This window comes from Corapipo altera, unplaced genomic scaffold (assembly GCF_003945725.1).
Source record: "Corapipo altera isolate COAL_440 unplaced genomic scaffold, ASM394572v1 56, whole genome shotgun sequence".
NCBI classification, from domain to species: domain Eukaryota; kingdom Metazoa; phylum Chordata; class Aves; order Passeriformes; family Pipridae; genus Corapipo; species Corapipo altera.
Genome location: NW_020884896.1, coordinates 11222017 through 11236151, shown reverse-complemented (window position 1 = coordinate 11236151; position 14135 = coordinate 11222017). Strand labels below are relative to the sequence as shown.

The following is a 14135-nucleotide window of genomic DNA, read 5'->3' as shown; positions in this document are numbered from 1 at the left end:
TGGCAGGATGGCATCCTGCCCAGGCTGTGTGGAGCTTTGCAGAAGATGGAAGGTAAAATTGATGTACACAGAAAGAATTACCTAAAATAGAAAACTGGTTTAAAGGGTGTCATATCTGGCTCATGACCTTATTAATGGAATGGTAATGAGGAACTTGGAGCAGAAACACAGTGAGGAAATGAGGAACAGGTGCAGCAACATGCCGGTCCATCTGACAACTGCTCCTATACTCCAGGATTAAGAGCACCTAAGAAAGCTGTTAGCAGGATATGGCTGAAACTATCTTCCTAAGATGTCTTAACTTTTTTTAATAAATTCACTGCAGTGATAAATGTAAGTGAATTTTCCTTAAATGAAAAGATTTTTAGCAGTGACACTAAGAGGTGAGACTAAGGAGGTGGGCTGAGGGCTGAGAATTTCTCATTTTTTGAAGCAATTGCAAAAGATCCAAAGGGCCTGCCAAATGGGAATAAGCTATAACTACCTCTAAGACTTGTTTTCCTACAGCATGGAGAATTGAGCAGACAAAACTCTTAAAGTATGTCTGCCAAAAGCCAAAGGTAACAGAGACACCCCTAACAGTACCTCAAGTACTTAATACTGTTCCCTCTGTTGTAATGAAAACAATTGTTTTCCATAGCAACTGCAGCAAAATGCTACATGTGTCTCCACTCAAACAGAGTGAAATGGAAGAATGGAAGGGGGAGTAAAGTGTTTCCCAATGCCAGCCAGATTTTCCAGCTTAATTCTTGTAACATTTCCATGAAACAAGTGGTTGTTGTTGGATTTTTTGGTTTGATTGCATCATGGGAGTAGCTTAAGGGCAGCTGAAAAATTCCTGTCCCTTTTGAGATGTAGGAATTTGCAGCTACAGAGAGAAAAGAAACATGTAAAGGTCCAGCTGAGAAAGTGTTCTCAGATGTGCTCTGGAGAGTATTTGTGACTTTATCAGTCCACAGCCACATCTGCTTTCTGTTTGATCTTAATCTTCACGGGTTTTGGTGGCACATACTCAAAGCCTTTTATTCCTCTGGTGCTCCCTGAGTGTGGTGATTTCATTTCCACAAATGAAGTCAGAGAAAGCCTGCTGTCTGATCCACAATCAGTCTTCAACATTTCATATATGGATGGTTCCAATAGATTTCCTGGCTATGAAATTAAAAGTAGAAAGTCTCTGAGGTCAATTGAAAAATCCTTTCAGGAAATGTACGCTTAGAGATAAGAAAGATCCAGTAGCCTTTTTGTGTTCACTCCAGTACTTCCTATATAAAATCAGTGAGCCAGGCTGTCAAGCCTTGATTCTCTTCAGTGTGTACCTGGAGGTCCCTTAGTTCAACGTCACAAGCTGATGAGGTAAGGACTGTTTACCAGGGTTTAATTTCAAGTGACTTTGAAGTATCCCAGTGCACTGGTGTCATCAGAGTCATCTGCTGACGCACTGCTTTTTGATGGGATTTGGTTCTTTGCAGCCACTTAGGGAGCAAAAATTGTTTATGGTTTCTCAGTTGCAGGTGGGATATGGTTGACTACCTTTGTGTGTCTGCTGTATGCCAAGTTCAGGAGTAGTTGCCACAATAGCAAGAGTGACTTTTGATCAAATATATGTTTTTCAAATTCATCAGGTTTTCAGGATCCCCTCATCTCAGTGATAAGTTTTCTCCTCTCACAAAACTTCCCCCAGGGCATCTGTTTAGTGTCTGTTTAGTCCTGACAAAGTGTTGGAAAATCTACTAAACATAATAGCACTCGCTCTGTAGGGGTGGGACTGTTCTCATGAATTTCAGACGTTGTCATTAAACATCATGACTTTTGCAGTATGAGGAATCATGGAATTTCAACCAGCAGTTTGACTTCCCTGCTGCATCCTGAGATGGTGCTGCAGATATAGGGAACGGCTCCAAGCAAAGGATTTCAGGTCCTTCTACTTAGGAGGACTGCATTCAGTTCTGTATTCATAATGGAAATCCATTGATTGAACACCTGGAAAGTGATAATGTGTGTGCTGTGCTCCTCACAACAGTTTTGTCTGCTGAACTGCTGATACCTCTAGTGGTTTGTGAACTAACGTTTTGCTAAAATGACCAGCAGGACTATCCTGGATGGTACTTTGGTTCCTGCAGTGTCTCTGGCAGGTGTTGTTTGATTTTGTTCATTATTGTTGTCGGTCTAGTCTTTTACGTTGTTTGATTTAGAAAACCTCCTTCCCCTCTCACAGCACTCCTTCCCCTACCAAAAAAAAAAAAAAACAACCAGCCCACTTGCCTCACAAGATTGTGAAATTTACCAGAATGCTTGCATTTGTGTTGACATTTTTTCCTTAATTCAGTTAATTTCAAGATGTGTGCAGATTTCTTCATTTAAACTCAAAATTACCAATGTTGATGGCTTCAGGTTGCTTTCAAAAGTTACTTTTTGTTTTTCAGCCTACAAGAACGTCATCAGAAAGCATTTATTCCAGACCAGGTTCCAGTATACCTGGCTCTCCAGGCCACACTATCTATGTAAGTATTACTTCTGAGGAATAGGCTGCTTGCACATGAAATACTCATGCTGAAATGAGTCACTGTTACACTGATGCCAATGCCTTTATTCTAGTGGTGAAATCATTAATTCTCCATGTAGGTTTTATAATTGTAGGACTTCGAGGGCAGAGTAGGCCTTTTCCAGGTCACATTTCCCTTGGAAAGATACAGTAAATCTCTTGAAGTCACTTCATGATGTGAAGGGGGACAGAAAGCAGACGGCTCATTTGGCTTTGTAAGGGTTATGTGAGGAGATCTGTGCACTTTGATACACAGTTTTTGAGAGATCTGCTGTCTGCACTTGCAGGATGTGGGGAGGAGAGTCAGCTACACTGAAAGAAGCCTGATTGATCCAACACCTTCTGTTTCAGAAGTCATATGTTTTGGTTGTGAAAAGAAGGGTGTTTTGAATTTAAGATCAAAAATGTAACTAACCATAATGCTGAATCACTGATTTTATAGATAACCTTGAAACTATATGGGTGAAAATGTAATGTAAGACACAGAAATGTATCAGTTGCATGTATAATAATGCAGAAAAATCACCAAAATCACAAATCTCAAGTCCTGAGTCTGAGTTCAACTCTGGTTCTTCTGTGCATTTCAACAACCACAAAAATTAGCTGATATGTGAAAGGTGTTCACACTGCAGGTATCAAAACACACTGCAGGTATCAAAACACAGAGCATGTCCTGGAGAACTGCCATTCTGCTGGTAATATATTTTATAAACTGTAGTGTATGAAATTGAACTGCTGCTCCAAATCAGTCTGTAGGGCAACATGGTGGCTTAGACCGAGGTCTACAAAAAATATCTATACTTATTTATTTTGAATTAAGAATATCCAGACATATTTGTGTCTCATTAACAGACTGTGGTAAAAATACTACAGAAATAACATGTGTTAATATACCTACATATTTTATGGTTACATTTGTTTAAGGTGTTTTATTATATCTGGTAAGGAAAAGCTAAACAGATTTGAGGCTGTTTTTAGACAGTGAATTTCCCAGCTATTTCAAACCTAGTTTCTCTAGCAAAAACTGTTCTGTATTGTTTCTAGTTTATGGCACTGCTTAAGAATCACAAAGACCAGTGGTTGTTAGAGAGCTTGGAAAGGCAAATGCATGTTAATCTGAAAATACTAGGCCCTAGTACTCAGAAAGAACAGAACTGAGTGTGAGTTTTGTTATGCAGCCCACTATGACTAAATAAAAAATCTAGTAGAAGTGTTGAAAAACAATTTGAGTATCCTTCTTCTGTAAGGTAGGTAAAAATGTATGATGATATTTTTTAGAAATCTTTTTATAAGGAAAGATATTAGCTCTCTAAACATAAAGCCTCTTTGTAGCTCCTTCTAGTGTATGCGTCTGACTTTGGAACTGATTTCCTACTTCCATTTTTAACTAGTCAAGAGTTCCTTGCAGTCTTAGTGGAAAAAATAGTTGATACCAGTACCATGCAGTTGGTCAGCAGCGGATGTCTTAGTCAGAAGCTTGGGTATAGGATGAATGAAGAGTGCAATTTAATAATTTCATGTGGGAGTTTGGATACCCAGTCCTCACAGTCCTCCTTGTCTTTTTATTTCCTTTTAATAAGTTCTGTTTCCTCTTGTGTGCACAGTTATAAGTTGAATACCTGTCTGTGGTCTTCAGCATGGAATCCCCTTGTAATCTCTGTAATCTGCAAACTAAATCGATGTTATCACACATTTTGCATGTGGGAAAACAAGAGCAGAAAGGTGACAATACTTGCCTGAGGCAAAAAAATGAATCATTTGCAGAGCTGAAGTTTCCAGCTCACTACTGGGGATAAGAAACTTTTGTATATAGAACTATATATGCCATGTTCTTTCTTCCCTAAACCAAGAAAACAGTGTGAACTGTTGCAGAGGAGGCCTGCTGGAGAAGAACAAGAAGCATTCACTTTGCATGTAGAGTGCCAAAAAGAGTTTTCATAGCAACAGTGTGACAACAAATACACAAAATCATAAATTGTGTAAAACAGAAATTGCCAGTGCATTTGTGTAAGTTAATTTATCTTCTGTCTTTGACCTTCAGGCAAAAGTAGACAATGAAATCCTTGATTACAAGGATTTAGCAGCCATTCCCAAAGTCAAGGCTATTTATGACATTGAACGTCCAGACCTAATTACTTATGAGCCATTCTACACTTCCGCCTACGAGGACAGACAGGAGAGACAGAGTCTTGGAGAGGTAATGAACCAACTAGCAACTCATTCCGCTGTGTGCTTTGTACAGAGCCTGCTTCGCTTCTAATTGACACTCCTAGATGCTGTTGCTGCTGCTGTTCACAGTGCTTTTTGTCTGTTTTGTCTGGGGTTAATGGGAACACTCATGATGATGCCTTGTGTGTGAAACTGCACAACTGGACACCAAATCAACACCAGCCACTGGCAGAGGAATGGCGGGGGGAGGCTTGCAGGCTGTCTCCGTGTGAATCCTCATAACTCTCATGGATATCCTAGTCTTTGGGTACAGCAAAGTCCAGAATGTGGGGCAAAAGCCTCATGTTGTGCTGGGGAGCACTGATATTCACAACACAACGTGAGGTATACCATGATATTCTATGGTAGAAGCAGGACTTAAGAGCAGCAGGATACTTTATCTCACACATACTGAAGGGAAATATATTGCCGGAGCACTTTGCCAGACATTCTGGATAAAATCTGAACTGGGTCAGGATGAAGTGCTCTTCCACCTGGGAAAGCAGGTTAGTTGTATTATAGAAATACCTGCCTCACATTTTAAACTGCTAATATTTAGTAAGGATTCCTGTATCATGCAATGATAAGAGAAAGCTATCTCTATTTTCTTAAACTTGTATTCAAAAGTATCTTTCAGATTGTAGGGTCCCCAGTTTTCTCAGGTGAATTTCCATAGCTGCAGTTACTATTTACATGATTCCAGTGCAGACTGTGAAGCAGGTTTTGTCATGTAATACCATCTTTCTGTAAATCAGACTTCCTGAATGCAAATCTAAATGGACACGGAAATGGATTTACCTCCTTGCAGTCTCAATGACTTTACTGATTACAACTGAATTGAGTATGAATTTGAGCTGAGGAGAAAAGAATTACAGTAAATCATTCAAGCACCAGTGGTCTGTAGATGCCCAGATCAGTGTGACTGATAATCTGCTTTCTTAGCAGTGTTCTGCCCACCAGCAGGTCAGAGCTCCCTCAGTTTTTCTCCTTTGTCCTTTAATGTTTTATTTATAGCTTCTTAAATAATAACATTAATTGAAAATTCAGGACACTATTCAGCTCAGGAATAAAATAAAGAGATTAACGGGTCAGAACATTACAGAATTTCCCTCCTCCGATTTATGTTGGTAGTGTATCCAGCTGGCACCTGGTTCAAAACCACTGAGTGGTCACCATTGGTGACCTCTGACCAATTCCAGCAGGCCTGACCCGTTCCACAAAACCCACTACAAACACAAGTCTCTTGTTAGTTACAGAGGAAGAACTAATTTCACCAGAGAAGGTAAACTATTTGTTCATCCTTAAAGGGAAGCTCCTTACTGACAAAGCAGCATGTTGGAAGCTGATAAAGCAGTATGGTGTAAGTTGCCTGCTTTTATGCTTGTTCTGGGAATAAGCAAAAGCCTTTGGGGTTTCCTTATATCATATTTTCACCAGCATTAAATTCAGTTAATTTCTAGTGAGTACAGAAATTTGTTCTGGAAACAGAAGAACTGGTTTTTTCACACAATGCTACTGCTGACTTCTGTCACCTTGGGCAAGTTACCTCACCTCTTTGTATCTGTTTCTCCTCCCTTCCCTTGCCCTGATGAGAACACAAGCCCATTGGGGTAGAGTGGTCCCTTACCTTGTGTTTGTGTTGTGATAGTCGAATGACAACAATCTGGATACATCTACATCAGTCACCATCATCTTTAAAAAGCAAGGGAGGTGACATGTTTAGTCATGGCAGGGATTTGCAGACTCTTGAGTGATTTAACCTGCATTCTCTTTGCAGAGGGGGGGGGGGAATTGGTGATGTTAAATAAAAGAGGACCCTGAGTTTATTCTACACTAGAAATGCCCCTCACCATGATTAAAAAAAAAAAAAAAATGGATCACCAGTCTCAGCTAAGAAAGATTTCTGTGTGTATAAGGGAAATGTGCAAGAGGCACCAAAGTTGATCCAGAGATGGAGTCAAACCTTAATTATAGGGAATGAGCTACAAAACAATGACATACTTTAGCCACAGAAAGTGCGAAAACACAGCATGAGACTGTCATCCTCATTGCAGTGGCAGGGAAGTGCTCTGCCAGGTTTCCCACTCATGGTCCCTTTTTCAGGAGAATCCCGATGTTTGTGGAGCTCGGGAGGCAGCGCTCTCCCACAGCTCCCCCTCGCGGGTGAGCTCCGAGCGTGCACGAGATTAAAAGATACGAATGAAATTTGCAAATTAATTTTTGCTACCGAAGCTGGCCCTTAACACAGTGATAATGTTTCCAGAAATCGTCAGATACTCAAGTTCTTTAGCTCTTGCCATTCTGCCCTGTGAGCAGCAACCTGATGAGTACCGAAGTCTTTTCTCAGCTCTGATCTTTGTTGTGTGTATATATATATATGCACACACACACATATATATGTGGAGAGAGAGAGAGAGAGACAGAGAGAAGGAACATTTTAGCTCTGTGTCCTTTATTTCATGTATTCTCTCTATTGAAAGCACTGAATGTCCGTAACAGCTTTCAGTAAACAAGCTGTCATAAAATGAGAAAAAGTTTTTTCTAATGTCGTAGATGCTTCAAAATGGAGAAGGCATCCCACCTGGTAGTTCAATTAAAAGACAGTTAAAATGGCATCAGTGAGAACTTGTGTTACAGAAGTACACCTATAAAGTTTGTAGAAACTTCCCGGAGCACAAAATGACCTGTGCAACTTCAGGTATTAGGGCAGTAGAGGTTTCACTGTGTCTTTGGTCAGAATGGGTCCTTTTCCACTTCCCATTCCCCTTCCTCTTCTTTCTCTTCCCTATCTGGAGTTGTCACTCTGTATTTCCACTGGTTTACTGTTCTGGAAAAGAGCTGCTTTTCTCAGCCATCTGCACGATGTATTTCAAACTGATTATAGTGTAGACTCTGCAATACACCAGGTTTTAAAAGACCTCATAAACCCTGAACCAAACATTCCTTGGCAGCCTCAGAGTTTGAGATATGACAGCTCACCTGTGCATGATAAACAGTAACTTGGCTGTGGAGTGTGGTTCCATTTCTCAAAAAGCGACAAGATGATGTCAGGTAGTGAGGGAGTAAAAATATATGAAAGGAAAAAATATATGGATTCAGCAGGCTACTTTCTGGACTGCCTTCCCAGTCTTAGATTCCTGTGACTACCTTTTACTGTAGCCATCACCTTAGCATCTAGGTAACCACAGCAGGTGATGGAAATTTGTTTATTTAGAGTAACACATGAATTACTAGTAGATAAATGGGGGAATGCACCTCACAATATGTGGTCTTTTGATTCATATTAAGAGTTTTAGATTAGCTCTTGGTTTTTATGGAGTATGATGGTCCAAAGCACTGTGTATGATACGTTTCATGTGGAGCAAAGCTTTTAGAGCTGCTGTTGTTAGATTATAAGAATTAGGAAAATAAGAATGTAGAAGACATTCAAGGCTTTGACTGAAAGTGTCAAAAGCAGTCTTTAAAAACTTTATGGAAAATTGCTGAAAAGGAGATGTTCTGTATCCAATAAAAAAATGTAGCTCCTTTGTTTGGATACTTTGCATTCCCAGTGTCACCAGCTCTGTGAGATTTAATGGTCTCTCAATGCAAAATATATAGCTGGATATTTAATACCAGAAGTTCTGCATATGCTTTACACTACTGCTGTTGTACATTACTGTAGTAGTTAGACCAGAATCTGCAGTTTTGCTTCTGAGATACTATCTTAAAACTATATCATTCTGTAATAATTATGGTCTTATTTAAAAGCATAATCACTTGCCCAGTTTATTATGACAAATAATATTGAAGTTTTGTGCACAAAGAAAATAATTAAGTCCTCATCTTCCAACTCCAAATTGTCTGGTGATTAAAGGGCACATAACTGGTAATTATACATGGCCTTTATTCTTGTTCATACCATCAATGTATGCATAATCATATGTCTCATTTCTAAAGGTATTTCTTGCCTCAGTTTCCCTATCTGTGTTATAGAAACTTTTCATAATATTGTGCATATTTCTGCCCACTGGCCTTTGTGCAGTTCTTTCAATACACTTGCTTGTAATTCCTGTCTGTTCTTACATAACCATGGAGGAACACAGAGATTTAAAGGAGGTCATATCAAAGAAATGTTGATGACAACTACATGCTCCTTTGCATGAGTATGAAATGTAAGGCCTTGGGGAGAAGCACATTTTTGCCAGAGTGTGTGCGTTGGAGGAAAAACATGCTTCATCCTGAAAGATATTCTGTATTTTGATTTTCCATGCAAAGCTCTGAGTTAAGTTTATTTACTTTTGATTTCCATTTTAAAGATTTCTTCATAACAGGCATAGTTATTAAATTAATAACTCTTTCTGATTTTGATCTTCACAGCTATGTTTTAATTACCACAGTGATTAGATGGCTAAGATGATCTTGCATACTTGACTGAATTAATCACCCATGTAAAGATTCTCCCAGAAACTTTAAACTTCAGTGATTTATGGACCAGTTCCTGAGCAATGTGGAAAAAGCAAATTCTGATGATGGAATGGCCTCAGTAATTTCTGCATTGCCACTTTACATTGCCATATATCAGAGTATCTGCAGCAATGTTTAGATTACCATTTTCTGGCCCAGTGAATGCAATGATATTTCATAACCTTATGTTTTATGTCTTTGCAGTCTCCAAGGACATTATCACCTACCCCTTCTGCAGAAGTAAGTCTGGTGGAACCTTTGGGGGCAGTCTCTTACTGTGATTACAGTTATTCAGTTGAGCAAACCCGGGTGTTGGTTTTGTTATCAGTCTGATTCCTCTCAGTTTGCCACATAGACATGTTTTCTAATATTGAAACTTAACAAAAATTATTTCTAAGAAGGAAACTTAAGCTCTTATTGACAGATTGTACAAAACATGAAGCTGCCACTCCTCCTCTATTGCTGTTTGTAAAGCAGAGCCCTTTGTCCAGCAGGCGTCACTTCTGGTACATTCCTCCTTCCTGTGGCACAGTCAGATTCCCATCCTGAGAGCTGGATGATTTACATCAGATAAAATGCTGCTCTAAGCAACTAAATGATAACTCATGTTTGCTACTGAAACATTTGCAGTTTTGTCTTGAAGAAAACAGAACTATGGTTTGGTTTGTTTTTGCATAGAAGTTAAATTGAACATCATAATAAAATGAAATTAATATATAAACCATTTGGGAAGTAATTTGTCATGATACAATAGATACTATTGCTTATGCATTATCATTTTGAGGGCGGAGAGTGTTGCTTTTTTTGCACCGTAAAAGTTGTACTCATTTCTATGTGTTGAAAAAGTGACTATAAAATTTCTTGTAAATCTTCATGAATTAACATCAGTCCTTTCCCTTTTGTTCTAGTTTGGTTTGCTTTGTGAGGTTTTTGGGGGGTGGGTTTGTTTTGAGGGGGTTTTTTTTGTTTCTTTCTTTTGTTGGCTTTTTTCCCCAGGAAACCAAATAAATTGAATTTCGCTATATGAGAAGGTGTCATGTTTTCTGATGCAAAGGGAATCTAATTTGGATAGTAAATACCTATTGATGTAGCTAGTTGTGACATATGGTAAATTTAGGCAGAGAACGCTGTGCTGTAGCTTTTGAATTTTTGCTGCCAGGTTAACCAGCTGAAGGCAAACTCATATGTCTTGTGCAGGACATTGCAGGACAGACATATTCTGGCTGTAGCTTCCCTTGTGGAGTCACGGAATGTGGGCAAATCTAGGATTATATAGAATTTAACAGAAATTACAGGTGGGGTTGGAACCTTCCAAGAATGAACTCTGTCCTTGACTATAAAAATGGATTGAACTCTTTGGAACAGATCACTGGAGAACAGTAATAATGAAGTAGGTTGAAAGTTTAAGGGATATTGCTGTTTCAGTAGCTTCAGCTGATGCCTTCAGATCCATGGAAGTTAAGTGCTGCTAAAGGTGTGTAATGTGCATTTACATTTATTAGTGAATGTTTCTGTTCTGCAGGGTTACCAGGATGTCCGGGATCGCATGATTCACAGGTCTACTAGTCAGGGCTCCATCAATTCTCCAGTGTACAGTCGTCACAGCTACACACCCACCATGTCACGCTCCCCTCAGCATTTCCACAGACCTGGTAAGGGCAACTGCATTAGAAGTATGTGTAAAACTATTGTTTCTTTATTATGCCACTTAGTGGTGCAGTGAAGCACTTGTTTCTTTTAGGAGTGAAAAGTCAGGATTGAAAAATTGTTGCATATTTTAATATCTCGTTTTCTATCTGTTTTTTTTGCTCTTGACTGTTGTAGTCTTTTGCACTAGGCTAATGAGTGTTGCTTATGTCATAAATATGTATCTTCTGGTTTCATTTCCGATCAATTATTTTTAAAATATTTGTATGTTTCTGAAAGCAAGCAAATATTTGCAGCAGTGAATCACAAACTTCATTCTGGAATTTGGAAAAAGTATCACATATTGGAAACAAAAATTATGGCTTGACTACACAGAAGTCAGTAATGTAGGTTTACTCCCTTCTAAAAAATTCATTTAAAGCTTGGTACCACCATAGAATCTCATATTCAGCAGCAAAACACCCATATGTTCCAAATTGTTAGTCATTTTTTAAAGCATGTACTCATGGTTCACAAGGTATCTTTCTTAATTAAAGCCATAGGCAATTGCCTGGGAACACTTGAAAACACAGACTTCATTTTCTGTTTTAGCAGTGATGTGCAAGTTCTCTGTGCAATCTAGAAAATGTACAGGTCGTTCAGGTTCCCAGTGCATTCAAAATTACTGGTTGTGTATAGAAAAGCTAGACATAAAAATGAACTATTCATCCACACCCAAACAGCGTAAAAATGTATTGCTAAATGCTATTCATTGAAGACTCTTCAAGACTGATTTTATTGTGTATGGTAATGAATTAAATCTTTGTAATCTGTTTTTAAATTAAGTGATACAATCGCACGGTTTCATCTTCCTTGGTGATTACAGCTGAACAGTTGGGATGCCAAAAGCCCATATGCAATAGGAGCTGCATTTTTAAAATTAAAGATTTATAATAGAGCCACCACTGTGGAACTTGAATGCTGTAGCCATTTCCTAGTGGGGGTGGGCTGAAAGCAGCCAATTGTGTCTGTCAGTGAATGCCTTATTTACGGGACCCAGGGGAGGTGGGACAGAAGCAAATTGTGTCTGATACTTAGTGCTGACAACATGACTGTGTTTTAAGATGACGTTACAACTGAAACTGAAAGAGACTTGAAAGCGTGAAAAAGCTGCAAACTTCTGTCTCTTGATTCTGACAATTCTGAGGGGATTTTTCCATTTATATCAGTTGTGTCAGAGATATGAACAAATCCAGGTTCTATTCCAGACTCTACTGTGATTGAGTTTTACTGTCTGTGTTCAGTCAAAGACCTTCCCAGAAGCAGTCTCTGTTGATGTAACTCTTGTGATGAGTGGATGGGCTCAAGCCACAGTTTGGATCCAAATATAAAATCTTGAAAAGTCCACACCCTGAAGGATTTTCTAAGAAGATATTTGTTCAAACTTATCTCTGCTCATATGTTCTCGTCTTTGACTCACCTGTTACTGTTCCTCACGTGACAGAGAAGTAATTCTGTCAAATTCATTATTTGATGTTTTCTACTCTGCTTTGGGGTAATCACTAACACTACTTTAATAATTTTTCTACAGTAATTATTTTCCCACAATAATTATTCATGTTGAATAATAGCACATGTATATTTACCTGTTTTCTCCTAATGGCACTTCTTTTCACCATGTTATTTGCAAGAATAATTTCTCTCTCAATAAACCCAGGGGCCCCAGATATCTTCTCTTTTGCTCCCAGCTAGCCCTTGAGAGAGAAGTGAACTGCTGTATTGACGTTGTCAGCATAAGGTTCTTCAAAAATTGAGTGCTACATACAAGCTCTGAAAAAGTTTGCAGCCTTTTCCTCCTGCTGTGCCCTAGCTGATGTTGGCAGCATTTTTGGAATGTCTTAAAACTATAGAAAACAGCTTGCATGCCTCTTGGCTGACATTTTTTGGTCAGGCACTTTCCAAACCAGCTGCTTTCTTAACTAATTGAGCATCAGTGTTTGTGATGTTTGCATGCTGGTAGCAAGCTACTTTCAGGTAACAAGGCATAGATCAGAAGCTCATTAAGCCAATAATGTTATGCTAAATTAGTGATGCAGTACAAATCTAAGCCTCTCTTCTAATACTTCCTGTAATTTTGTCTAACATTTATGAACCCTTTGGTACGTCTTTAACCTTTTTTTTTTTCTCCTTCCTTCTTTTCAGAATCCTAATTGTTCAATGCCTTTTTTCTTTCCCTTCCTCTGAAGCCTCCTTCCCTGCCTTTCTCTTATTGTTTTTCTTTGTTTTCATTGTGTTCTGCCCCCCGACTCCCTGCTGCCGCAGAGCTGCTCCCTACTGGTGTGCAGCGCTTGTCATACCTGCGCACGAGCAGTCTCAGCTCCTCTCACCATGACTCCCGCCCCAACTCCCCCTTCCGACACCACTTCATCCCCCATGTCAAAGGTAAGGAGCCAGGCCTCTCCAGGGAGTACCCTCCAGGCTAGAGATTTATTAGCATTCTGGCAAAGCTGATAAGGTGTATCTCTGTAAGGTGGTCGTTGGCTGTGTAGCTGAGCATGCCTCGAAATGTGCTGTTGCACTTAGAACTACGTTAGCATAGACATAATGTCCTTTTTTGGAGGAAATATGTCATTTCTAAGGGCCCTAGTTGAAGAGCCACCAAGCATTTACCTGGTAGAAATACACAGAAAACCACTGTCATTTGCTATTTAGAACCTGTACGTGCCTAGTTTAGCTTCTTTCTAAAGCAGTGCATAACAATCACTTTAGCAGTTAGCATATAAAATTTAATTATTAGTTCCACATTCTTAAAGCATGCATCGAGAAATTGACTACACTATTGCCTGAATGAGAGCAAGGTGATCAAAAATATGGAGAAGAAAAATGTTATATAAATATCAATGGCAACAATGCAGTTAATCATTATTATCCACATTGGCAATGATTAGAGCCCAGCAAAGTAAAATTAAAATCTCCAGACCTTTCTTCAACTAATGTGAATTGGCAGGCTCTGCTAAAGGCAGTAGCATTGCAATGATTTACATTATTTAAGGATCTAGTCTTTTACTAAATCTTTTATTTCCCATTATTTGTTTTGGAGAAGGATTGTTCTTTTATTGTATCCCTTCAAGGAACTGATTTTTAACTCAATAAGATTTTAGTTTTGTTTCTTGCTTTCTGTGAATGTAGTTTTATGTTAATTTCTACTGGAGCACTCTGACTGGGCCATCTCTTCTTTTGGGGGAGAAGGTCACAAGCTTATATCACTTCAAGAACTCAAAAAGAGGTAGCTGTGTAAATTGAACATAGATTC

General features: G+C 39.0%; 1 protein-coding gene across 22 annotated transcripts in view; it reads left to right on the top strand.

Moving 5' to 3' along the window:
- ABLIM1 (actin binding LIM protein 1) overlaps positions 1 to 14135 on the top strand; it is a 199220-nt gene that overhangs the window by 158276 nt on the left and 26809 nt on the right. For all 22 annotated transcript variants that reach the window (XM_027648216.1, XM_027648231.1, XM_027648230.1 and 19 more), the window contains 4 exons: positions 2424 to 2501; positions 4584 to 4739; positions 9401 to 9436; positions 10719 to 10848. In XM_027648216.1, the coding sequence (XP_027504017.1) occupies positions 2424 to 2501; positions 4584 to 4739; positions 9401 to 9436; positions 10719 to 10848 (400 nt within the window). The remainder of the gene's footprint in view (positions 1 to 2423; positions 2502 to 4583; positions 4740 to 9400; positions 9437 to 10718; positions 10849 to 14135) is intronic.